The following is a 27,183-nucleotide window of genomic DNA, read 5'->3' as shown; positions in this document are numbered from 1 at the left end:
TCTTCAATATCTATATGCTCCTTCTTGGTGACATCATCCACAGACATGAGGTCAACTTCCACATGTATGCGGATGACACCTAACTCTATCTCTCTGCCTCCACCCTTGACTCCAGGACCACTGCTGTCCTGACAGAATGTCTGTCTGACATCGAATCCTGAATGAGAGCTAACTTTCTTCAGTTGAACATCAACAAGACCGAGGCCCTCCTGATTGGCTCCCGTCAGCGCCTCCTCACCTCAGGCGCTGACGGCATCACCATCGTTGATTGCACACTCCACTTTACTAAACCAGTCCGGAACCTTGGCGCCGTTTGACCCTCAACTACCCTTTCTACCCCATCTGTGCCTTGACCCTCTCTGCCTTCCCCCACTTCCGCAACATCGCCCGGCTCCGACACTGTCTCACACCGCAGGCCATCAAAACCCTCATACGTGGTTTCATTATCTCGAGACTCGATTATGCAAACTCATTGCTTGTCGGCCTCCCCATCTCCTCCCTCCGTAAGCTGCAGATCATCCAGAACTCTGCAGCCCACGTCCTCTTCCGCATTCGGCTCCATCACCCCTATCCTCACTCGACTCCACTGGCTTCCCATCACACAAGAGGATACAGTTCAAGATCCTGGTCCTCACCTTCAAAGCCCTCCGTGGTCTTGCTCCCCCCTACCTCTGCGACCTCCTAACCCCCTACCATCGTGCTTGCTCCCTCAGCTCAGCGGGCTCCGGCCTGCTTCACATCCCCTGCCTCGCTCGCCCCACTATTGGCGGGCGGGCCTTCTATCACTCTGCCCCCACCTTCCGTAAGTCCTTCCCTTCCCTCCTCTTCAACCGTGCTTTCAATGTCCCTGCTTTCCCCCCTGCCCTCCACCCTCCCCGACCCCGACCTCAGGTTCAAAACTCTGTTCAGCGCCTTGGGACGTTCTCCGGACATGAAAAGCGCTATACAAATCTAATTTTGTTGTTGTTTTGAGAACACCAATTCTATTTTTAATCAATATAACGTTCTTAAAAGACTTTGTAAAAAAGGTAGAAGTTTATCTATCTCCCAGTTCCCTTGGTTTCCCAGGCAACATTCATCCTGGTGCTAAACTGCAACCAGGCTTTCATTAATGCCACTTGAACCCAGTCCAAGTGGCATGAATGCTGGAATGCTATTCACATTTTCCCTTCCCAAAGCAGTCCAGCTGAGATTAGAAACTCAAAAACAAGGGGAAAAACAGAAACTTGCATCTCATCCATGCCCTGGCACCACCCATTGGTGCCACAGTACATCATCAGACTGCTTGTTCTGACAAGGATTTAATAAAGTAAGTTGATCTTCTGTCAGAGGAAGTGTAAACACCGCATTAAATTGACACATCAATACTGCCCCTTACAATGTCACTGACCTGGCAAGTTAAAAGACTTACCTTCCGATTTGGGCTGCTGTACTCTGTTAAGGATCGATTAAGTTTCTCTTGCTGCTCAGATAGATATTTCTGGTAAACGCTTAAGAGTTCTTGGCATTCCGTATACTGCTGCTGCAAGGGTGCAAAATGAGTCAAGAAAATTTAACAAAGGGAAAAGTTGAACTACTCAAGATTTACCTGGACGTAATAGTAACTTGTGTATTTGATATAGCACCTTATCGCATTGTCAACACGTCTCAAAGTACTTCACAGAATATACTGTAAAGTGAATTGACTGTATATTTTGTGGGCAAAACGTGGCAGCCAATTGCGCACAGCAGCATCCCACAAACAGTCGTGGATTGAGTGACCAAATAATTTTTTTTTTTGGAGGGATTAAATCCCCCCAAAGCGATCCACCAATCAACTAAAACCAGGTTCCTACTTACAGCCAGGTAAACAGAGGGTGGAGCAAGGAAAATTGCATAAGGTTTCACCCTGGCCAGTAATCAATACCGGGTCCTCTCGCTTGTGAGGCGAGTGCTCTAACCAATACACTACAGGACACTTGTAATTTCCTTTGAAACTCAAAAAAAATGCAGTTTCCCTTTTTTTAAAAAAAAGAAAGCCATTTCAATAACTGGAAGTTAAACCTGAATGAAAATGGATTTTTACAAATCATAGTGCACTACCCAAGCTTTAAATTATAAATGGTGCAAAGAAATTTCACATTGAGATTTATAAAATAACATTAAATTGATTTACAAGAAGTGGGGAGTTTAAAATAAAAAAGTATTGAGAGCCAGGAACTGAATCTATGTAGTATTTTACTTTTACATTTTGTCAAGTAGTAATTATAGTCTGCCTACAAAATACATATTCACTACATTTTACAGTAAATAATATTACTCCTTTGCAACTGATATAGTGCCCTTTATGTCAGAAGGATGTCTCAGGGCACGTCTCTCAAGTCAATCTAGACTCAAAAGCATTTGACGGAGGTTAATAATTTGATCTAAAAAGCCAGAGTAAAATAAACTATGAGAGCTAAATCAAAACCAGTCCTCAATTCAATAGGGGTGCAAATTATGTTAGAAAAGCTGTGAACTGAATATAAAAATGTGGTTTTCCACAGTTGGACTGACACCTTATTTCAAGGACATCCCACAACACAGTCATGTTTGTCTCTCAAGTGCAGTCAGAATAAACAGTTCAATCAAACAAAGGTTATTGCAGATGTGAAATGATCTTCTAGTCTCTCAGCAAGCACTGTCTCTAAGCAAACACTAACCCTACCAACATTATGGATAGTTCCTCCTCCAACATTGCAGATACAAGAACAAAAGGCACAACCAGAAATTCTCTCCAGTTCAGGAAAGAACACATCAAGCAAAGAAAGGCATTAGTTTTAGCTCCAAAATCTATGGTTCATAAAATATCAGTTACTACTACATAATTTATGATTCCCCAGAATGTGGAAAACTCTTCCTGAAGTTGTGATTGAAAAATATATTAAGGAATATGGCAGGTAAAAAGTGCAGTCCTATTACCATACAAGGCTGCAAAGATTGGTGACTACTGCCCTCTGCAGGTCATCTGCATGAAAGTCTCAGATATGCCTTCTTTTCTTTTCCAATTAATTTCCATTTAAATAGTCTCAAAAAAGTAATTAAAATTACCATTATATGTTCTTTGGAGACAAATTAAAAGAATATGCACAAAGACTTCCCATCTCCATAATCACATTTTATATACAGAAAACTAAAAACAAGGGTCAGCATTATTCCAAAGGATGACAACACTATTGTGTTCTATACCAACTCCACATGGAATTCAAACACAGACGATGAGAATCCTGACATTTGATGATAGGACCGTATCACACTGAAACATCTCACCGCATTTTTAATTTGTGACTTGTGTATTTTATAGACAAATACAATTTGCACACAGTAATAGCTCACAATCAGCCATGGAGTGAACAACCAATTTTATCTGTGGGATTGTTGGCCAGGACACTGAAAGAAACTCTCGTCTCTTTGAGTAGTGCCAATGGAATCTTTAATGCCGCCTTGAACAGGCAGAAGGTTTTAATGTCTCATCTGAAGGATGGCACCACCAACAATAAAGTGCACCCTCAGCACTAACATCGGAGTATCAACTTAGGCTATGCAAATTCAAATCCCAAAGTGAAACTTGAAGCTACAACCTTCTGACTCAGAGGCGAAAGTATTTCCAACTGAGCTAGGCTTGACAGTCACCAACATTTGTTGTCAAGTGCAGTGACCAATTGATGGGAAATAGATATTTGCTGCTGCTGTTGCTGCTGCAAGGTTCCACCAATTAATATAATAATAATCCTTGCATTTGATATAGCGCTTTTCACGTCTTCTCGACATCTCAAAGCACTTCACAGAATAGACTGTAAAGTGAATTGACTGTATAGTTGTGGGCGAAACCGGCAGCCAATTGCGCACAGCAGCGTCCCACAAACAGTCGTGGATTGAAAATGACCAATTCATTATTGTTTTATTTTGGAGGGATTATTATCAGGCGTGTGGAGTAAGGAAACTTGCCCAAGGTTTTGCCCTGCCTGGAATTGAACCCAGGTGTCTCGCTTGCAAGGCGAGTGCTCTAACCACTGAGCTACAGGACTCCACAATATGGAACATTAGCAGGATCAAGGAACAAATACCTTTTTGAACAGTGACAAGATAGCTACTGTAACAAGGTTCTTGCGTTCAACCCCATAACTAAAGCTAATGCTCCAGTACATGATTAGTAGTATAAACTTAAGCTTGTGCTCAGGATCTTCTGATCCAAAGACAAGGATTACAATTTACATCTGTGCAGGGATATACAAGCACATCTCTAAATGTTTCACACAACTCACTAGGAGCCAGAGTTGGAGGAGTTGAGGAAGCTGGGAAAGGGGCCAGATGGGAGAAAAGTGGCCAAAACTATGGCCAAAAATATAGGTCAAGGTGAGTTTTGAAAACAGGGAAGCAGGGGGCAATATTCTGGGATGGAATTCCAGAAAGTGAGGGAAGAAAACCCACTCACCAATGGCGAGTTGGATCAAACATGGGACAGGAGCCAGGCCAATATTTGCTGTGTGGAGGGAGCGACCGAGACAGGACAATCGTAGGAGGACACAGAGTTAAGGTGGGACAAGGCCATGGAGACATTTGAAAGAGGACATGGATCTTGAATTCAATTTGCTGTAGGATGGGGAGCCGAACGAGGAGAGGGCCCGAGAGTTCACATATATTCCACTGCCTCCCTATTCCCCGAGTCGGAATACTACCAACTGAGACGCACTGTAAAAGAAAAATGAATTCCCGAGTTACTGCACAACTGTAAGGACGTTCCGATCTAAAATGACTAGAGGGAAAAGAATTTACCTACTTTTAATGTGATCAAGAAAAAAAATGCGTAATCAATATTTTTATGTCCAGTACAAATAAAATTAAGCCCATTTTAAAAAGTTCGCTGTGTGCAGATTTGATTACAGGGGAGAAATTGCATCTTGCCATTCAGCTATTGTCAAGAACCATCAAGCTTATAACAGTCAACTGAATCCCAAGGAGTCATTGACAGCGAGGCTGATAGTTAATGCATGATGGAGTTCTCAGTTGTGCAAAATAATTACTGTTGGTAACCCAGAAATCATCTGCATATGTAGAAACATGAACAAATTTCAGTCTTAAGTGCTTTCTGTTTTTTTTAAAAAAGAGAAAATTTTAGTAGACGATCAATAAAATGGGGGGGAAAATGAAAGCACATTTCCCAAATGGTCTATTAAATGAAAGTTTCACTGTGCATAAGTGTAAATTGCTCAAGAGAAAACTGCTCTTTAAATGGAGGAACCAAGCTTACAATCAATACACTTCACATATCCTTAGACTCTGCCTCTTCTCCGGAATTCACCTGAGATACAACGCCAAGAACACAATATTTGATCTAGCAACCGAAGTATCACCCACACAAGAAAGATGCAATCGTTGCTGCAATAAATTCTTTTAACTAGAAATAATAATTGTTGCATTCGATATAGCCTTTCATTATTGGAAAGATGATTCAAAGTGCTTCAAGGGATTTCCATATATTTAGGGACTGTATTTCATAGGCAGCCAATTTGCACACACCAATATCCAACAAACAGCCATGAAATAAATGACCAGTTTTATCTGGGGGAATTGAAAGGAGAGAAACTCCTTTCAAATAATGCCATGGGATCTTTAACATACACCTGAACAGGAAGACAGGACCTTAATTAACACCTCATCTGAAGGACAGTACTGGAATGTCAGTCTCGACAGAGTTCAAATGCCCAAAGTGGGTCTTCAATCCATAACCTCCTGAACTGGAGATGAGAGTGCTACCAAGTGAGGCAGGCTGACACCCAACAGTAATTTATATAGTAATAGTTGGTGATGAACAATTCCTCCACTCAAACAAAAAATCCATGCAATGAATAACAAGCTGTAGCTTTCGAATAAACGAAACCTACAATAACTTGAACTAGAAACAAATATTTACATTTTGAGCACTAGCAACTTGCATCATTAACAAGTGTAACATTACGAAGAATAGAACCTCGACATAATATCTACACAAACTACATGAACATGAATGGCAATACTGGAAAACCTGCAGGATTAGGATATACCAATTAGATAAAAAGGGTGACTGAAGTTTGAACTTCTTCTAAAGTGTTAGAAAATGTTCGTTAATACACTCTCATTTGCGTTCATGTAGGATTGAGACAGCACAGATAACCTTACTGCCTGCTTCCAACACCTTGAAAAGACTCAAGTTAGAAATCTGCGCTGCAAGATGTAACAAGGCTAACTGTCCACATTGCTCAATTTGGCCACACTATATTTGTAAAGTACAAGCCTTAGGTGTTAAGATTTTGGCACATAACATTTTAAACTTACAAAAACTAATACATATAAGCAAGACCAGTAAAAGGATATCTTCTCGCTCGGTCATAATGAGTTCATTCTGATCCTCCAGCTCTTTGATCTTTTTTTCAAAAGATTCCTGTTCAGCCTTTAATCGTTCCACTGTTTCTTCTTTTTCCTCGCTTACTCTGGGTAGAAAACGCAAGCGCGAATTAGGTTTCAGTTAGGATCCTGCCATGAATTTCCAAAATGTGTTGCTTCAATGCGTGCTTTCTGCTACATGTATTGGAAGAAAAGAATCATCTATTTCATCAAAAATACTCTTACCACAAGAATTGCAATATTACCCCAATTATCAGGTTTTCAGCAACCCCATGGTGTAAGGCAGATTAGTTAATGATGTCAGATACAATGGCAGAATTAGCTTTTCGGGGAGGGGGAGGAGAGGGAGGGGAAAGAGGAAATAGAATTGGCTGTGAGCTGAATATATTAATTGTTACCTATTCTTTGTTCTCCGGCTATTCCTTTTGGAAGATACTGTGGCTCTCACCACTGAGATGCTTCAGTTTAGAGGCCAGACTAACAATTAGCCCACCATCACTTATTGTCCAGGTTCACATTACTGCCCTGACAACTTCATGCACTAATTGACATTCTTATTTCAACAAATTAGTTTCAGTGCAGGGATTTGGACGGGCGGGGGCCTCATCAGAGATAAATTGGGCCAAATGGCCTGTTTCAGTGTTGAAGATTCTATGTAAGTAACATCTATAGCATGCTGCTTCTCTGAGGAAATCTATCAATTTGTGCGCAATTTTTGGAAAAAATGAATAACTACTTGGACAATATCACTTACGGACACGTACAGACAGTGGAAAAATCTTTTGCGGAAAAAACAGGCGTACATTCCCGTCATTCAGAAATGTTGTTCCTACTCCTGCACAAAACTATCAGGTTAAAACAGTCAATAACAGAAGGAAACCGCATACACTGAATATTGACTCCAGCATCAGAATATTGACTGCTATTCTCCTATTATCTTTGGTGTATTATAGACAAGCAGTTTAAAGTGAACCAGTGTACTGGAACTACAAGATATCAGAAATTGCTAACATGATCTTCCCAAAGTATCAAACAAAAATCAGATGAATATCTCCCTAATGAAAATCTTTTTCCCCTCAAGCTAAGTGTACTCTGCGATTACAATGTTCTGTAAACCCAATGGCATGAAAAGCCTTTACTTGCCTACTGAACAATTATGAGGGTGCTTCAGAAAATTAACCATCCATATGCGTTTGCTGAGGGCTAACTGTTAGCAATTTTCTAATGCCCTTCCCACCAACAGTCAAATAGCTGGACCAGGTCAGTCTCAGCTACTATGGCCTGCAGTCTGAACACTAGAGGCTCAACACATGAGAAAACTGCATATTTTTAGTGTTTCAAATGCAGCAACCCACGTGATTTTGTGCAGCCACAGTGGGGGTTGGGGGAGGATAGAGTGTGCATGTGTGCAGCATAGCGAATGCCGGTCAGTCCTTGTAGTCTGAGCGCTTGTTGGCCCCACTGCTACGGAGGGGGCGACAGGACTACATGTGCGGTACAGTGTGTGAGGGCAGGCAGGTGGGGCTGAGGCTGGGGGGGGAGGGGGGGGAGAGAAATGAGGCTGATTACAAAAGGTCACCCCAAAAAATTTGTTTGAGAACCAATGCACTAGTTCACCATAAGATGAATGGACGCCCACCACAACCCATGAAAGGGCCACAACAAATACTTGCTCAAGAGACAGCAACAGAAACAACAACAGCAAATTACATCCGTTATGTTGGAAAGATGTTCCAGGACACTGGACAATAAGCAGTTTTGTGGAGCAACTGTGGAGGCGGCAATTACTATGGGCAGCACACATTTGTCCCCTAGATGGATCACATCCTCTCATTACGGAAGTAGCATAATGCAGTAGCACTAGTCAAGATGATTCCTGCAATACGTATTTCAGTTACGAGGAGAAGTTTGTTCACCCGTTGTAAAAGGAGACTAGATGACATTCTCGAGATTATGAAGGGGACTGACAAATGTTCATTTAGGTAAGTAGTTCATTACAGAAGAAAAAAATCAATTGCTAGCAGATACGCATTAGGGGAAAGAAAAACACTTTACACACAGATGGTAATACGCAGGTGAAGTCTGAGCACACATGGATTAAGAAATATGGTGAGCTTCTCAAAATAGAAGAATTAGAGGTTTACCTTTTAGAACACCAAGACACACTGATATCTGCTTAGTAATATCTATTCACAGAGCAATGCCGGAATGGCAAAAAGCAATGCATGGATAGTAATTGCAACTTCTCTTTTCAACTGTTAAAACTTTCCTTACTGTGAGAAATAGTTCCCTTTTACAGCACTTCCAGCTGTTGATAAAGGTGGATAGTCACCTGCCAGAAGCACAACTGGAGTCTTCAATTATCAGGCTCAGTTGTGGTAGACCCACAATAAAATCTCACTGCCCAAGCTTGGTGGAAGTGGTGCTTCCATGTGATGCATATATCGAAGCAAGCAGCAGGAAACTGTGGAGCTCAGCTTTGCTTCCTAACACCTTCTGCTTTATACTCCCAAGTAGTTTTGCCATTTCAGTTAATTTGCCATCAAGTTCATGAGCACTAATTGTTTTAAAAGCTTCACGTGCAAAACTAACTCTAAAAATACAAGTAAATTATACCCACTGACTAGCCTTAATCCACCAGTTTAGTTATCTCCTCAAAGAATTACGGGAAATTTGTGAAGCGTGACCCATTGCTTCTAAAGCCATGCTAACTATTTCCTTTATGGCATCTATGCTTCACTGACCTCAACATACGGTAAGCCTAACTGACTGGATTTAGAATTCACAAAGACAGATGTGAGGAATTAAGTTAACACATTTGCAATCTACCTCTCCCGGACCCAAATACTTTCAAGTCCCTTTCACTCCATCTATAGGTACTTTGCACATATAATAACTAGATTGATTAAATTAAGCTCTCTCCAAACAACCTTTCTATGTTTCAGATATCCACAAAAAAACTTTTCTCCTCCACTTTGATCGTTTACAATCATTGTCCTCATTTTTTTTTAAAAAAACCTTCTCATTTATCCACTGCAATCTGCAATTTTACCCTCAAACAATACTTACATATCCTTTCAAGTGAAAAGATTTCTCCTCGTTCTGCTTCAAACTTACAGAACTTCTCCCCCGACAACCCTTTTTTTTACATCTCCAAAATATGGTCTCCTTAAGTCTTAACATCTCCAATGTTATGTTTGCTTTTTTAAGTACCTTGTTGAATACAATTATGCAGTGATCACTAGCATACATCTGCTCAAAGGTTGTGAATCCTTTCTGGTGGAATATTTAATACCAAATGTAATGCACCATCTGCTTAAAATTCTGAGCAAAGGAACGGACTGAAATGAGCAACAGAGAAAATGAGCTAAGTGGTCATCATTATTGCTGGTATGACCTACAGAGATTTAAAACGTTAGTTTGTGCGAATAGCTTGCCTAGACATACAGTCAATACATGACAAAAAAAATTGTGGCATGCCTTTTGATGTTAGAGGAGTTATACCAAATGCAAGGATTATTATTAGTTATGTCTGTACCAATGACAGCTACCAATACATTATAGTCTGCTTCAATGCCCTTGTAAAAAATAGGGCATACAACAATACTTTATAAACAAAATAAGGATTAAAGCCCAAATGACAAATTCACATGGATACATAGAAATTTTACAGGTGCCTCAGGTTGCCAAAAACAAAATCCAAGAGTCACATTGTAACAAAATTTAGCCCAATCTTTGTGATGCTGCACAGCAACTGCCAAATGGATGAGGTATCATCCTTCACTGCAATGTTCCCTACAGCCTAAACCCATTCAGAAGCTGCCCACGATAAGCAAGACAGCCAAGGAATGGCAGCAGCCCATTACATCTTATCCTTCATTATTCCTGATAAATACTAGCCTAAGGTCAAAAGAAATGATACACAATTTATGGATTCTTACCAACCCCTGAGAAGGAGATAGGCATCCAAAACCTACTGGCATGCCACTTTATGATTTGATTGCTGTTGATGGTTTAAAATCCCAGGACATATTTCAATGAAGTTCCAGAGAAAACATGCATTTACTAATAAGATCACAATGAATTTAACATTAACAGGACATTGTTAACTTAGCAATGGGGAGTAAAAACACAATCAGCTGAAAGTAAGGGCAAAACAACCCGAGTTCTAGTGCGATCACGTATATTTGAGGACCTGGCAGGTCTTCAGACATCCAGCTAGTAAACTTTAAACAGGATTGCATTCCCACTGTGCTGTATTTAATTACAATTGCAGCTTCATTTGAAATGCCCTGAAAACCAAATCTCTCCAGATAAAACGACTCTCTTATTCGGTTACTTTATTCAGCAATTTAATATGCAACACAGTGGGGCACAGCGAATGACTTCTGGTAAATCAATTTTGTAACAACTTGAAAGTAACTGCTGGATACTTTGATAACTTTTTTTCAAATTTCCAAAAATCCCAATACCTCTAATTAAAACAAATAATTTCAAAAGTCACAACTCAGTGGATTAGCATATATCTAAAGAATTATCACATGTATTTACAGCAAAATTTATGACTGGAATTATAGATACTACAACTCATAATGATGTGGAGAAGAGGGGAAACAGCAAAGTACACTTGGAACCATCTTGAAACGATAAGATTTCAAATGACTAGAGGAAGGGGAACTTAGAATAGAAACATATTCACATATTTATTGAAACTCAGTTTTCTTTACGTCTCCTGTGTATATGGTACTGAGATAAAGATCAGCCATGATCCCAAAAAATGCTCAATGGACTGAATGGCCCACTCCTGTTCCTATATCCTAGAAACATCCCAGTTTTGAAGAAGGTACAACAAAAGGGCAACTAAATTAATACATGATATTATTGAGTATCTGAGCTATGAGGAGAGATGGCAGAGCTGGAAAAGTTTACATTGGAGAAAAACTATTGAGGGTATAAGAAAACACCAATACCTTATCCAATATAGTCAAGAGGTCTCCTTCAGAGGATCCAGTTCAAGATCCTGGTCCTCACATACAGAGCCCTCCATGGCCTCGCCCCACCCTACCTCTGCGACCTCCTAACCCCCTACCAACCCGCCCGTTCCCTCCGCTCAGCCGGCTCCGGCTGCTCCACGTCCCCTGACCCACCCGCCCCACCCGCCCCACCATTGGCGGGAGAGCCTTCAGCCACTTTGCCCCAACCTCTGGAATTCCATCCCCCAGTAACTCCGCCTCGCCCCCTCCTTAGCCTCCTTCAAGTCCCGCCTCAAGACCTTCCTCTTCAACTGTGCCATCAGCCACCCCCCTTCCCTTCGCCCCCCAACCCCAGCTCGGGTCTGAAATGCTGTACTCTGTCCAGCGCCTTGGAACGTCCTCCCAACGTGAAAGGCGCTATACAAATATAATCTTGTTGTTGTCTCAAATCTCGGATGAGAAGGGTAAGTAGACAGTTTAAAATAAACTTCCTTAAACATGTGAAACAGACTACCAGGAAAGCAGGAGGCAAGAGGAATAGTGGGATAATCCAATTTCTTTTTTTTTACAATGATGGGGGTAGGGAGATAGTTTTTTAAAAAAAAACAAGGTAGAACATACTAGATGTTGTCAGTCCTGCACATTTCCTCAACAATCTAAATTTGGATAAAACAATTGCTTTTTTAAGGTCTGACACTTAGCTATGAAATAATTACTCATAATAACAACAACATGCATGTATATAGCCCCCTTCACGCAGGGCAAAGTCTTGGATTGCCTACTCATAAGCCATAAAACCTCAAAATGTCCACAGAGCCATCAATGGCAGCAGAGAATTATTTTATAGGAAAATGTATTGACTAAACCACCTCATTATATAGTTTAGGCAAGACTTGAGCAAGTCGGCAATGTCTAGTTGGTTTCAATTGTATGTCACCAAGATGGATAACAGCCATATATTTCACCTTACTTGAATAAAATTCGGCAAGTCCCAAACAAGCTTAAAATTAAGTGCAATATCAAACAAATTGAGGAAAGAGGATGTAAAATTGTTTCACTGTATGACAACAGTCACTATGCTGTGAATGGAACTGGAATACGATTCTTAAGCCCATGCTCAACACAAGATACAACAATGCAAATAGCCATCACATTGATTTTATGAAAGGCTGAACTACAAGGTTTGAAAATAAATTAGTTTGGATTCTGTAATACTCTCAAAGCAAAAAGTCACATTACTACTACATCTAGCTGGGTAATATAGCACTGGTTTATATAAAATGTCTACATTAACAAGAAAATGCAGACATTCTACATTTCAGTTCACAAGTTGTGCAGTCATTTACAGGATGTTAGTTACAGTTCATGAAATACTGTACTGTCTTCATAAATGGATCGCAGAAGGAATATTATGCCTCATTATTCAGCTTTCACTGTGGATGGAGATAGGATAAGTTTTATGAAGCAGACTCCAGTTATCAATGATTAGCTTCTGAGCATTTTACATTTGCCAACTAAATGGGGCAGTGGAAATAGAGAGCTAGTTTGCCCAACAGTAGATCAGAATGAAGTAATCTTTGTCAAACATCATCCCATATGAAAACGTCATTTAGGAAGGGGTCCATCTGCAGCTTCTCAATGAAGCCATCAAGTTTCTGGCACTCACCGAGCAAGTTCTTTGATTAGATTAGCAATACGTCTCTTGTCCTCTGGGCATAGATCTTTTAAAGATGCGCTTCTGCTCACTTCCTTTTCTTTCATGATCTGATTTAAAGTAAAACCATGGTTACATTATATTAACTACTAGGGGAGGGGGAAGAGAACATCAGAAAAATTCATCTTTACTCTACTTCATGAACATTTTGTAACATACTTTATCTAACTTGTTCTGATGCGACAAAGCCACGACTGCAATATTTTTAGGAAACCATACAAAATGCAACAATGGCATTGAAGCCATACATTAATGTTATACTAGATGTTATAATATATTGCAGTGCTAACAATCAGAACAACTCTTGACATTATGAAGTGAAGTATAACTATATCATGAACCAAAAACTGGAGACTATTAGAAGATAACAGCAGCTGGGCAGAAAAGAGAAAGGAAGCAAAATGTAGAAGATAAGAGTATGAAAGCAATACTTGGCCCTCAGTATCCACCACCTAAAAAGTCACAGGAACATGGAAACAGGGTTAGGCCATTTAGCCCCTCGAGCCTGTTCCACCATTCTATTAGATCATGGCTGATCTGTACCTCAACTCCAATTACCCACCTTTGCCCATCTCCTTCGATACTCTTGAGTTCTGACGAAAGATCATTGACCTGAAACGTTAACTCACTTTCCTCTCTCCATAAGTGCTGCCTGAGTTGCTGCGTGCTCTCAGCGACTTCTGTTTTTATTTCAGACTTCCAGCTACTGCTAAATCTGTTTTCATTATCATATTTGAGTGGTGGGAAAGTGCACTTAATCTTTTCATTCAACATTTTCAAAATCCACCTTTTTTTTAAAAACAGGAATAAAGAGTTGAAGTCAAATCATTGATTTTGCTTCAATAAAACAGAACATTTATACCAATCATTATTTCCTATTAGAGACACAGGATGTCATCTACAAATAATTGACTTTTGATAAGATGTCAATAGGCTATATCAAACATGAAGAAAATGTCCAAATTTCACAACTCAATTCTACACTCTTTTTGTAAAACAAGATGAAAGATTAGAACAATAAGATTCTAATTCATCTGATTACTAAATAAGAATTTCACATTAGTTAGGAAAGAGTGGTTATCAGACTCCAAATGCAGCAGATACACAGATTAAGAAAGCAAAATGCAAAATACTGCAGATGCTGGAAATCAGAAACAAAAACAGAAGTCTCTAGGAACACTCAGCAGGTCAGGCAGCATCTATGGAGAAAGGAAAGTGAGTCAATGTTTCTGACGAAGGGTTGTGGACCCGAAACGTTAACTCACTTTCCTTTTTCCATAAGTGCTGCCTGACTTGCTGAGTGTTCCCAGCGACTTCAAATTAAGAAAGCAGTTTGTTATCCATTGTCTAAACGCAGAACAAATACAATTGCTCAATTGCTGAGTGAAATCGGTAGTTATTACAGGTAGAGCTCAAACTATATTTAAACTTGATTAAAAACTTGATCTTTGAGTAGACAGTCATTATGAAAAAGCAATTAAAAATGTATTTGCAAACAAAAGAATTGACAAACTATAAAATTACTTTCAATAGATGAAATAAAAAATATCACTTGGTCTAGAAGGAAATGTTAAAATGCACAGATATGCTCTATACAAAAAAAATCAGTGTTCCTTCAAGATAAACAAATGTACTATAAGCACACGTCTGATCATTGTGTCATGAGAAGTTATACACTACTTTACCTCATTCGACATCACTGGCTTTAAATCTCCAGCCGTCAAGGGCGACATGAAAACAGAACCAGCTGCAGGAAGCTTTGTTTTAACTTGTTGAATTTTACGTCCCTTCACCTTTGACTCATGTCTGAAGTTACCTTCACACAATAATCCTAGTAAGACAAAATGATTTGTTCACAAATGCATAAAATGGAGAAAGTTACTCTACCAAGCTTAGTATGTGAATTCAATTGGATCTCTATCAAAGTACTCGACAGTGAAGACCATAAAGTGGAATTCGTAGCTCAGTGGTTAGAGCACTCGCCTTGCAACAACAACAACAAGATTACATTTGTGTAGCACCTTTCACATCAGGAGGACGTCTCAAGGCGCTGGACAGAGTACAGCATTTCAGACCCGAGCTGGGGTCAGGGGGGAGGAGAAGGGGGGTGGCCGATGACCTGGTCGAAGAGGAGGGTCTTGAGGCGGGACTTGAAGGGGGCTAAGGAGGGGGTGAGGCGGAGTGACTGGGGGATGGAATTCCAGAGGTTGGGGGTGTTGTGCCTGAAGGCTCTCCCGCCAATGGTGGGGCAGGTGGGTCGGGGAACGTGGAGCAGGCCGGAGCCGGCTGAGTGGAGGGAACAGGCAGGTTGGTAGGGGGTTAGGAGTTTGCAGAGGTAGGGTGGGGCGAGGCCATGTATTTGAGGACCAGGGTCTTGAACTGGATCCTCTGAAGGATAGGGAGCCAATGGATAGACCTGGGTTTGATTCCCGGCAGGGGAAATGTGGGCAAGTTTCCTTACTCCGCATGCCTCTGTTTACCTAGCACTAAGTAGGAACCTGATTGTTAGTGAATTGGCAGATCGCTTTTCTGGGGGCAATAATTCTTTCAAGAAAAAAATAATAAATTGGTCACTTCAATCCACTACTGTTTGTCGGACATTACTATGTGCAATTGGCTGCCACGTTCCGCTCACAAAATATACGGTCAATTCACTTTACAGTGTATTCTGTGAAACGCTTTGAGACGTCTCCACGATGTGCTCTGGCACTATATCAAATGCAAGGATTGTTATTATTTATCTTTATACATCAACTTCCAGACATAGTAGTTGTGGGGGAAAAACACAAATAGAGGAAAAATAATGAAGTACAAAATGAGGAAAGGCTATTCGGCACATCAAGCTCACTTCATCTAATTTGTTCTGTCAGCTCCTCTCACTGAACCAAATTCAAGTTCATTTCCTGCAGATGAGTGAGGGCAGGGGAAAGAGGTGTAAAGAACAGACCAACACTCGCAGGAAGATTAATTTCCTCCCTGACCACAATTCAATCAAGCAAAGAAAGCTCAATGCTGGGACATTGGGGAAACTGATTATACTCCCAAGGGCTGAGGAGGTTGAAGAGCAATCTGATTGAGGCATTTAAAAGAATAAAAAGGAATCGACATTACAGACAGTGAATGACTGCCTGCCCTTCTAGTAGTGTTCAGAACAAATACAAATGCAAAGTTGGGCTAGAATTCACACACAGTCACTGTACAAATTCGGACATGCTTTAAAATGAAAATTGCAGGATTTGCTGCTAAAAAAGCATCCCAAATTCAGGGAAAGGCAAAGTAGATTTGCAGCTGAGAAAGACCCCCCCAAAAAAAACACCAGCTATGATTGTAGACCAGAAGCTGCAATTACAGAAACATTTTGCTTGCAGACAGTTATCTTGGCCAAGAAGCCCAAAACATTAACCAAAAGTTAGAAAGCTCTCAACAACAAAATGACCATCCAGAATCATCAATATGGGACACTGCAATTTCCATAATGTGCCTAAATTGATCCATACAAGGTAAAATGATCAAGGTTTAAATAATAATAATCCTTGCATTTGACATAGTGCTTATGAAGTCTGCAAACACTTTGCAGAATTTAAGGCATTGTGTAGTGACTGTGCACTTGTAGGCAAACTCAGCATCCAAATAGAATACAATGTCCCACAAACAGCCATGAATTAAATAACCAATTTAATCTGTAGGATTGTTGGGCAGGACATTAGGAGAAATTTATTTATGTACAATTTTGGAAGAGTGCCATGGGATACTTAATGCCAATGCCTACCTGCCCAGGCAGACGGGATCTCAATTTTAAGAAACCATCCGAAGGATGGCACCTCCGACAATGCAGCACTACCCTAAAGGAAAGTCACTTTAAATATACATATGCAAGGGAAAAGTCTAAAAGTTCCTCCCACTGTATTGGGGAAATAAAAACTCCTGATGCACCTGACATTCTAAACCCAATTAATTGAAGATGATGGGAGGAAAATACAGTGGACACATTCTGGAACCACGTCTCTGATGAGAGATAAATCCTTGCATCGATACTTTATTTTTATGTCAAAGTTTGTACACTAGACTCCTCTCACAAAAAAGTGTCCTCAGAACATACCACAGCAATCTACAATAATGGATGAATATAGATCTTTATAAATTAGTTTTTTTAAAACAAATAGCAAATAATTATTCTAAAGCTTCACATTTCTCAGTGCAATACATATTTGCTTCATAATCACTGATCACAAGATATTGTAGGACAAAAGTGCCTAAAGATAAAATGCTCGTAATTCTGAAAACCATACCTGGTACAAAAACCATTGGTTGCTCTTCATCCGATTCTAGGTTCAACATTGGTAAAGAAAAACACATGTACTTAGTGCAGAAGCTGCACAGAACCAAAGACGAAGACGCACACCTCCAGAAAAGAAAAACGGATAACACAAGTATAACATTGAAATTACTGCCAAATCAACTGGTGGGGTTCAAACAGGACATTTGCACAACAAAGTCCTGAAGATTAGTGGTTAGAGAACTCGCCTCACAAGCAAAAGGACCTGGGTTCGATTCCCGGGTAGGTCAAAACTTTGGGCAAGTTTCCTTACTCCACACATCTCTGTTTACCTAGTAGTAAGTAGGAACCCAGTTGTTAATCAATTGGCAGATCGTTATTCCGGGGGAAAGAATCCCTTCAAAAATTAAATATATAAATAATAAGTCGGTCACTCAATCCATGACTGTTTGTGGGACACCGCTGTGCGCAATTGGCTCCGGCTTTTCACCCACAAAACAGTAAATTCACTTTACAGTGAAGTGCTTTGAAACATGACAAAGACGTGATAAGACGCTATATCCAATGGAAGGATTATTATTATTATAACCAGAAGATAGAAGCAGCACAGGAGAGTATGGTCATCATATTTATTTATCATGCCTAGGTGACCTTGGAAGCGCTTATAAAACATAAAACATGTACATAAACCATCAAGCGCTCTGGGACGCTACCCTGCGTGAGGGGCTCTATATAAATGCAGGTTTTTGTTGGAACTATACACAGACACACTTCAGTCTCGCCTCTGTGCAGAGCCAATCACACTCTTGTTTTTTTAAAATACAGTTTAGTTTCATCAATTTAGGATTAGCCTACTTTTTCTTCTGTGGTAACATCCATTGTAAAAAGGAACCATTATAAATCCACAGGATTTAAACTAATACTGCTAAGGACATTGGGTTAAAAATGCACGCTACAGTACTGTAGCCCGTACAGTCCAGTAGCCATACAAGCCATCGCAAAGTTGCTAATCTAGTATTTTCCTAGGAATTCTGACTCGACTAAACCATACGTTTAATTATTATGAGTTTTCTTACCTTAAGACTAGTGAGTAAAAGGGAAAGTATTCTGGAGCCAGCACCAACATTGATATGATGGGCCAATTCTGTGTTATTCTGGAGTTTACAGTCTTTACACTATATTCCTGAGTTGCCACATAATGTAGATGTGGCAGTGATGTAATAAACACACAATGGACTGCGTATGAAGGCCATATAACCAAACCACAGTACCACTATATAAGTATCAGAGTAGATAAATTTGTCAATAACAGAAATTGTATACTTAATACCATTGTTATTTGGTATTTCAACAGCTAAATAATGTTCTGGGTCAAGCCTTCCCACCTCAAGCACGTGTGGTTCAGAGAGACCCTGTCCATAAATGATTTATTCTAGAAATAAAACACACATGTACAAAAAGACAACTCATACAACCGACAAGCCAACATTTTCTTCCAAAAGCTGAAGAGGCTGAAACACACACAAACACCAAACAAAAATGAAGCATTAAAGGCTTCTGATTGAATATTAATATGCAGAGAATAGAAAAGATGCAAATTTGAACCATTGCACTTAGCAGGCACGTTGAACAGCCCATTTTAGCTATCAAATCTTCAAAAATTCAAAAAGAGAATGATCAGGGTTTTTTCCCCCACAAAGATTGTTAGAATGTTGTACAGAATGCCTTAACATTAGTTGCTATTGAATAACATTTATAATAATCCTTGCACTCGATATAGCGCCTTATCACATCTTTGAGATGTCTCAAAGCGCTTCACAGAATATACTGTAAAACAAATTGACGATATATTTTGTAGGCGAAACACGGCACAGCACAGCACAGCAGTGTCCCACAAAGAGTCAAGGATCGAGTGACCAAATTATTATTTATTTATTTTGGGGGGGGATTATTACCCCTGGAAAATCGAACAACAACCGGGTTCCTATTTATTGCTGGGTAAATAGAGGCGTGTGGAGTAAGGAAACTTGCCTAACATTTTGCCTGCTCAGGAATCGAACCCAGATCCTCTCGCTTGCAAGGCAAGCCCTCTAACCAATACGCTAGAAGACTCCATTTAAAACGGAAGTAGATAAATTCTGAATATTTAGGGTACAGGGAAAGAGGGGAACACGATTAGAGCAGATAGCTCTGCGTTTGTGTAAGTAGGAGCATACACACAATACTATTTATGTATCGCCTTTCATTTTGGAAGACATCTCAAAGCATTTCCCAGTGCTGGATGTCAAGAAAGGAAAAGATGACCAAAGTATGATTTGAGACATGACGAACGAGCAGACAGAGAATATGAGTTACCGGATGATGGAACAGATATGGTGGGGGACATGAAGCAGGCCAGCGTTCGCTTTCAAATCTCCAGGCTTGTCCCATCCTTCCTCTGGGATCTCTACCAACCACTGAAGGACAGCGTGGTTAGTGGAGTTCGCAGAGGTAGGGCAGGGCAAGATTGAGGAAGATTTGAATGCAAGAACAAGGATCTTGAATTTGATCAGCTGGGAGATGGGGAGCCAAGCGAGAATAGGCTCGCAGAACCTGGTGCGTGAAAGGACAAGGGCTGCAGAGTTCTGGATAGTCTGCAGCTTGTGTAGGGAAGTTTGTGCACTCAATATATTATATTACATGGTACAATCCGTGATCTGTACCATAAGTAATTTCAAGCCGGCTGGGAGTAAGGATGATATTATCAGTCACAATGTCATTGGATAAAGAAAATACAGTATACCAAGTCCCCTCTGCTCCACCATCAGTGGCTGTGCCTTCAGCCACTACGCCCTGAAACTCTGGAACTCTCTTCCCTCAATCTCTTGTTTGCTCTCCCCCGACACCCCCACTTTCAAATCCCGCCTAAATACCTTCCTTTTTGATTGTGCTTATGGTCACCTCCCTCTCCCCCAACTCGGTGTCAGAATCCACCACTATCAAGAACTCCGCAATGCTACACTCTGTGAAGGGCGCTATATAAATGTAAGTTGTTGCTGTACAAATGGAATGTTTAACAGAGTAGAGTGGAGGACCAAAGAGACCTCAGAGCATATTCTGTACATGGGTCTTTAATGGTTCGCACGAATACAAAAGACCACAAATAAAGCAAATAGATTTTTTTATGAAATAGAGGCATCGAATACAAGAACACGGAGGTAATGTTAACATTATTCAGGACACTGGTTTGGCTACAAGTGGGAGTACATATTATGTTCAATTTTAAGCACTCAATTATAGAAAACAGATCACAGGGATGCAGAGATTCACTAGGGATGTGAAATTAGTTATGTGAAAAGACCTAAAGTATGGACTGTTTTCTCTGGAACTGAAAATGTTCTCACTGATCTATTAATCAGTAACACAAGAACACATAATCACCAGAAGAAAAACATGGTGCAAGATTAAAAGGTACTTCTTTACACAGAATGTGGAATGCCTTACACAATTGGATATTGTCTGCCGTTTTGGTCTCCTTATCTAAGAAAGGATATACTCGCCTTAGAGGGGATGCAACGTACGTTCACTCGGTTGGTTCCTGGGATGAGGGGGTTGACCTACGAGGAGAGGTTGAATAGACTAGGCCTACATTCTCTAGAATATAGAAGAATTAGAGATGACCTTATAGAAACCTATAAGATTCTTAAGGGTCTTGAAAGGGTAGATAGTATGAGACTGTTTCCCCTGTTTGGAGAATCTAAAACTAGAGGTCATAGTCTCAGGATTAAAGGTCAGCCCTTTAGAACTGAGTTGAGAAAACATTTCTTCACTCCGAGAGCAGTGAATTCATGGAATACCCAGAAGGCTGTGGATGCTCAGTCATTGAGCATATTCAAACTGAGATCGATAGATTTTTAAAAACTAAAGGGATTAATGGATATGGGGAAAGGGTGGATAAATGGAATTAGGTCAGAAGATCAGCCATGATTTTATTAAATGGCGGGGCAGGGCCGAATGGCCTACTCCTGCTCCTATTTCTTATGTTCTTTTATTGAAACAGAGTCCATATGAGCATTTTAAAGTTTGTTACATACAGAATATTATTAAAAGTTGTGTGAAAAGATACTTGCATTTGATATAGCGCCTTATCACATCTTCGAGGTATCTCATAGCACTTCAGCGTATACTGTAACGTGAATTGACTGTATAAATAGCTTCAATAAGGGAGCATTACAGGCACAATGTGCAAATTTTATAGAAGACATCTGTGCTACTTGCCAGTGCAGCAATTTCCCATTTCTAAAGTTAAGTAGTGTAGAGATAAAGTTCCATATTTATCAAGTCTCAACCAGTTCCCCCAACTCACTAGTTAGCATTTTAATTTTACCACAATACTCACAATAATAGTCAAAATATGGATTTGTGTGGATTCGGATTCCTGTGACTTACACTGACCAAGTGAAAGCGACCAAAGCTAATTTGGTCGAGAATATAGAAGAATTAGAGATGATCTTATAGAAACCTATAAGATTTTAAGGGTCTTGAAAGGGTAGATAGTAGGAGACTGTTTCCCCTGTTTGGAGAATCTAAAACTTGAGGTCATAGTCTCAGGATTAAAGGTCATGGGATAATGCCATCCACCTGACCGCTCGCTCCCGGTCCCCGCGTGCACACTATGGCTGCCGCTTTGACCCGAGCCCCCTCACCCCCTCCCTCCCTTCTCTCTACCCCCAAACCCTCCCCCCTCTGTATCTCTCCCGCTCTGTCCTCCTCTCTCTCCGTCCCTCTTGCCTTCTATCCCCACTTGACCCTCCTGAAACCTTCCTCTGCTCCAGCCTGGGAATCCTCCGCCGCACTCACCGTGGCACTCGGCGTTGGCTGTCCAGCAGCAGCCGCACCGACTGCCCCATTCCCCACCACACTCACCAGCCACCCCGGACACAGACCCGGGGAGTCAACCTCTCCTCCCTTATCCCCATTTTCCCCACCCCTGCCTCACAACCTGGACCCCCCACCCCTCCCACACACCCTTCTGTCAACCGCTCCCTCCACATCGGACTACAAAACGTCCGCTCCCTCTGTAACAAGGCCCTGGTCATCAACGATCTCATCCTTGATGAGAACGTTGACATCATGGCCTTAACAGAAACCTGGCTCACCCCAGGCGACACCTTCCCCCTCACGGAGGCCACACCACCCGGCTACACCTCCCACCACATCCCTCGCCTCAACCGCCGTGGCGGTGGTGTAGCCCTTATCTCAAGGACACCACTTGCCCTATCCTCCTACTCCTCTGGCTCTTTCCCCTCTTTCGAGCACCTCACCCTCTCCCACCCCTCCTTCCTCTCGCTCAAAATCCTCCTCCTCTACCGGCCCCCTAAAACCTCTCCCACCTTCATCTCCGATATTTTGACACTTCTTACATCTCCCTGCCTCTGCTCGCCTCATCATCCTGGGCGATTTCAACCTGCACTTCACCCCCTCCTGCTCCATCTCCTCAGACTTCTCTTCCCTGCTCTCCTCGCTCAACCTCTCCCTCCACATCAACTCCCCCACTCACAGTCACGGCCACCCACTCGACTTGGTGATCACCCGGGGCCTCAGTGTCTCGGATGTCACTATCACCGACAAGGCCGTCTCCGACCACCACTTCATCTCCTTCACCACCTCCACCCCCCTCCCCACCTCCACCAGACCCACCACCATCTTCTACCGCCCCTGGAAGAAGTTACCCCCACAATCCCTAACCGCTGCCTTGGAGTCCTCTGAACTCCTCTCCCTCTGGCCTTCAACCCTCACTGACCCCTCTTCTCCTCTCAACCTCCTCCACAACACCCTCTCCTCCACACTCGATACTCTTGCCCCCATCACCTCCCGTACTGTCTCCTACTCTCGCTCCTCCCCCTGGTACACCACCCACCTCCGCTCACTGAAAAGCCAGGTGCGGGCCGCTGAACGCACCTGCGTCAAATCTGGCCTAACGGTCCACCGACAAATCTGGCTGGACCTCCTCAAAATCTACCGCTCCACTCTAGCCTCGGCCAAGTCGTCCTTCTACTCCAGGATAATCCTGGAGGCGAAGAACAACCCCAGGCTACTGTTTTCTACCACATCCCGACTCCTCCGTCCCCCCCACCACCCCGCGCAGGTCATCTCCTCCAACCTTCACTGCGAGGAGATGCTGGATTTCCTTGAATCCAAAATCAAGGGAATTCGCTCCGCGGTCACTTTCCCTCCAACATCCACCCAACCCCCCACCTCCTCCCTCCCACACTCCGACTCCTACCCATCCTCCCCTACACACTTTCGTACCCGTTTCCCCACCCTCTGTCACCAAACTCATCCTATCCCTGAAACCCACCACCTGCTCCCTTGACCCCATCCCCACTCCACTCCTTATCTCCCAGCTCCACCTCCTTGCCCCACATATCACAGACATCGTCAACCTGTCCCTCTCCTCTGGCTCTGTTCCCATTCCCTTAAAAACTGCCACCATCACTCCCACCTTGAAAAAACCCTCCCTTGATGCGTCGCAGCTATCAAGCTACCGGCCCATCTCCAACCTCCCCTTCCTGTCCAAGGTCCTGGAACGAGTTGTCGCCTCCCAGCTGCGCTCTTTCCTCTCCACCCATTCATTATTCGAACCCCTTCAGTCAGGTTTCCGTGCTGCCCATAGCACAGAAACTGCCCTGGTCAAGGTCACCAATGACATCCTGACCATCTGTGACCAGGGCTCCCTCTGCCTCCTCGTCCTCCTCGACCTATCGGCAGCATTCGATACGGTCGACCACGCTATCCTCCTCCACCGCTTGTCCTCCCACCTCAACCTTCAAGGCCCTGTCCTTGAGTGGTTTAGGTCGTACCTTTCCCACCGTCTTCACTTTGTTTCCACGAATGGCTTTTCCTCCGCCCGCACTGTCTCGTGCGGTGTCCCTCAGGGCTCTGTCCTCGGTCCCCTCCTCTTCACCCTCTATATGCTCCCCCTCGGTGACATCATCCGCAGACATGGGGTTAACTTCCACATGTATGCGGATGACACCCAACTCTACCTTTCCTCCTCTACCTCAACTCCACGACCACCGATGTCCTGACAGCTGCCTGTCCGACATCGAGTCCTGGACGAGAGACAACTTTCTTCAGCTCAACGTGCGAAAAACTGAGGCCCTCCTGATTGGCTCACGTCAGCGCCTCCGCACCTCAGGCGCTGACAGCATCAGCATCCAAGGCTGCACTCTCCACCTCTCAAAGCCAGTCAGGAACCTCGGCGTTCTGTTCGACCCTGAGCTGTCCTTTCTCCCTCATATCCGCACCACAACTGGCACCGCCTTCCATCACCTCCGGAACATCGCCAGACTACGGCACTACCTCACCCCTCACGCTGCTGAAACTCTGGTCCACGCCTTTGTCACCTCAAGGCTGGACTATGGGAACTCTCTCCTCGCCGGCCTTCCCGGCACCTCCCTCCACAAGCTGCAGGTCATTCAGAACTCTGCAGCTCGTGTACTGTCCCGCACCAGGCTTCGGGACCACATCACTCCCACCCTCGCTCGCCTCCACTGGCTCCCCATCCCCCAGAGGATCGAATTCAAGATCCTCATCCTCACCTACAAGGCCATTCACGGCCTTGCTCCCTCCTACCTCTCCGACCTACTATCCCCCTACCTACCTGCCCGTACCCTCCGTTCCTCTGGCTCCGGTCTGCTCCACATCCCCCGCCCCAACCGCCCTACCATCGGTGGCCGGGCCTTCAGCCTCTCAGCCCCGAGGCTCTGGAACTCCATCCCCCAGTGCCTTCGCCACCTCCTCCCTTTCCTCCTTCAAGGCCGGTCTCAAGACCTTTCTCTTTGACCGTGCCTTCAGCTCCCCTCTCGACTCTCTACCCCCTCCTCGCTCCCTCCCTTCCCTCCCCTCACCCTGACCATTTCCCCCACTGCTCGGGTCCTGACCCTGTACAGCGCCTTGGGAAGTCCTCCCGACGTGAAAGGCGCTCTATAAATGGAATCTTGTTGATGTTGTTGTCGTAATTTTACATAAATCTGGTACACAGGCCTGCCAATTCATCCTTTTAGAGTAATTTCTGGCATTAAAATGCAACTTATTACAGTATAAAATAATAATGTTTGATACAGCCTGCATTTAATACAGCGTCTTTCATGTCAGGAAACCATCCCAAAGCACTGCACAGGATTCAGTGTAGTGACTGTATTTTTGTAGGCAATAGAGACTCACATGATTTGGAAAGTAAACGAGCAGTTTACTTTTTAAATGAAGAAACAAACACATCTGCAAATCCTCGAATCTGGCAGCTCTATTGACACAAGACGCCACCACTCCTGTGCAAGCATCTGTAACCAGAGCAACCGAACCATGGCTTCCTAAAAGCTGCATCAACACAATACTTTGCGTTAAGTTGCAACCCACTGGTCGGTGGGGGCGCGGTGGGGGGGAGGAAGGCTTTTTTTAATTCTACAAAAAAAAAGCAGCTAAGGAACATGTTAAGAAATCACTGACCTAAACACGCAACACTTTCACCCCATCCCCCACCCCCCGAAAAAATCCCTGCGCAGTATATTCCGCGCAGCGCTTTGAGACGTCTCGGCGATGTGATACGGCGCTCCATCGAGTGCGAAGTCGACCGCCGTCACCGTTATTAAGCGATTTTCGCCCGCAAATAGACGGTCAGCTCACTTGACAGCCTTTACCCTGACCGCGAAGCGCTCTTGAGACGTCGGGGGGGGTGGGGGGGGAAGAGGGGGAGGAGGGGGGCGCGAAAAGCGCCGCATCGAATGCGAGGATCGTATAGTATTGTATTATTTCGTTGAAATGGTACCGGTGTGAGTTTTTTTCTTGAGTGGGGGGGGGTGGGGGGTAAAAAAAAAAGTTGGGTGGGTAGGAGGGAGGGGAGGGGAGAGAAAGAATCAATCACACCCCAAAAAAATATATATAATCTGCCCTTACACACAAGATTGAGGGCCTGGAACAATCTTTGCACTCCCCCCCCCCTCCCACCACTACTTTTTTCTTTGGGAGGGGGGGGGGGGGCGACGACCCCGAGTGACTGACAAGAAGGGTCTCCTCCACACCAACGGAGGGGCTGATTCCCCCCCAACGTGACACGACGCCCTCCTCTACACACACTCCACTACTTTCCCCCCCCACTCCCCTTCCTCCCTCCCTTCCTTCCCTCTCTCTCTCTCCTCTCTTCTCTTTTTGTTTCGCAAACGCGGCTCAGTTTACCGTCGCACCGCTCGGCCTCAAGGATACCGTCCGCGCTCCAGAAAGCTCCGCTCACCGACGACGGCGGCGGCGGCCCCGCCTTCGCCATCTTTGAACAACCGCCGTTGCTGCTGCTGCCGCCGCCCCACCGCCCGCCCCGCAGCCTCCGCGGTTCATAGCCCAACGCCCAACCAAAACCAGCCCAATAAGTAGCCCGATATTACCCGTCGCCCTTTTTTTTTAAATTGGGAGTGGAGGGAAGGCCGCCGATTGAGGGTTTCGGTGCTTAGAGAAAAAAAAATGTCTTCAATTGGGGAGGGTGAAAAAAGAAGCGTTTTTGGACGTTTCAAGATATTTTTTTCGGAAAGAAAAAGTTAGTCGCCCGCCCGACGCGGTTTTTTTTTCACGCACCGTGCATCAAAACCCGCCCAATTGGGCGAGAAAACCGCCCAACCTGGCGACGTCGACTGCACGGACCGTTAATCCCGCCTCTTTTCCCCCTGGATGCCCCCTCGCGCCAGACCCCGCCCACCGTTTCACGCATCCGCGTACACAACCCTGACCCACCCGCCCACCCCCCCACGTCTGCGCATGCGCATCATACTTTTCTCCGCCTCCCACCT

At 43.4% G+C, this 27,183-nt stretch overlaps 1 protein-coding gene across 3 annotated transcripts in view; it reads right to left on the bottom strand.

Annotated features, from left to right (window-relative positions):
* The window catches only part of kiaa1328 (KIAA1328 ortholog), an 83,135-nt gene extending 56,079 nt beyond the window's left edge, over positions 1-27,056 (bottom strand). Inside the window, exons 1-6 of one of the 3 annotated variants that reach the window (XM_007897133.2) lie at positions 26,609-26,722; positions 17,379-17,414; positions 14,775-14,920; positions 13,042-13,139; positions 6,373-6,488; positions 1,412-1,530 (exon numbers count right to left, since the gene is read on the bottom strand). In XM_007897133.2, coding sequence (XP_007895324.2) covers positions 1,412-1,530; positions 6,373-6,488; positions 13,042-13,139; positions 14,775-14,920; positions 17,379-17,414; positions 26,609-26,669 — 576 coding nt within the window. In that variant the 5' untranslated portion in view covers positions 26,670-26,722. Of the gene's footprint in view, positions 1-1,411; positions 1,531-6,372; positions 6,489-13,041; positions 13,140-14,774; positions 14,921-17,378; positions 17,415-26,581; positions 26,723-26,971 lie in introns of those variants that run through there. The other 2 variants (XM_007897136.2, XM_007897135.2) reach the window with 2 other exon arrangements.
* Positions 27,057-27,183: the final 127 nt, after the last annotated feature.

This window comes from Callorhinchus milii, unplaced genomic scaffold (genome assembly GCF_018977255.1).
Source record: "Callorhinchus milii isolate IMCB2004 unplaced genomic scaffold, IMCB_Cmil_1.0 Scaffold1, whole genome shotgun sequence".
Classification (NCBI taxonomy): domain Eukaryota; kingdom Metazoa; phylum Chordata; class Chondrichthyes; order Chimaeriformes; family Callorhinchidae; genus Callorhinchus; species Callorhinchus milii.
This window is presented reverse-complemented; position numbering and strand designations above follow the sequence as displayed.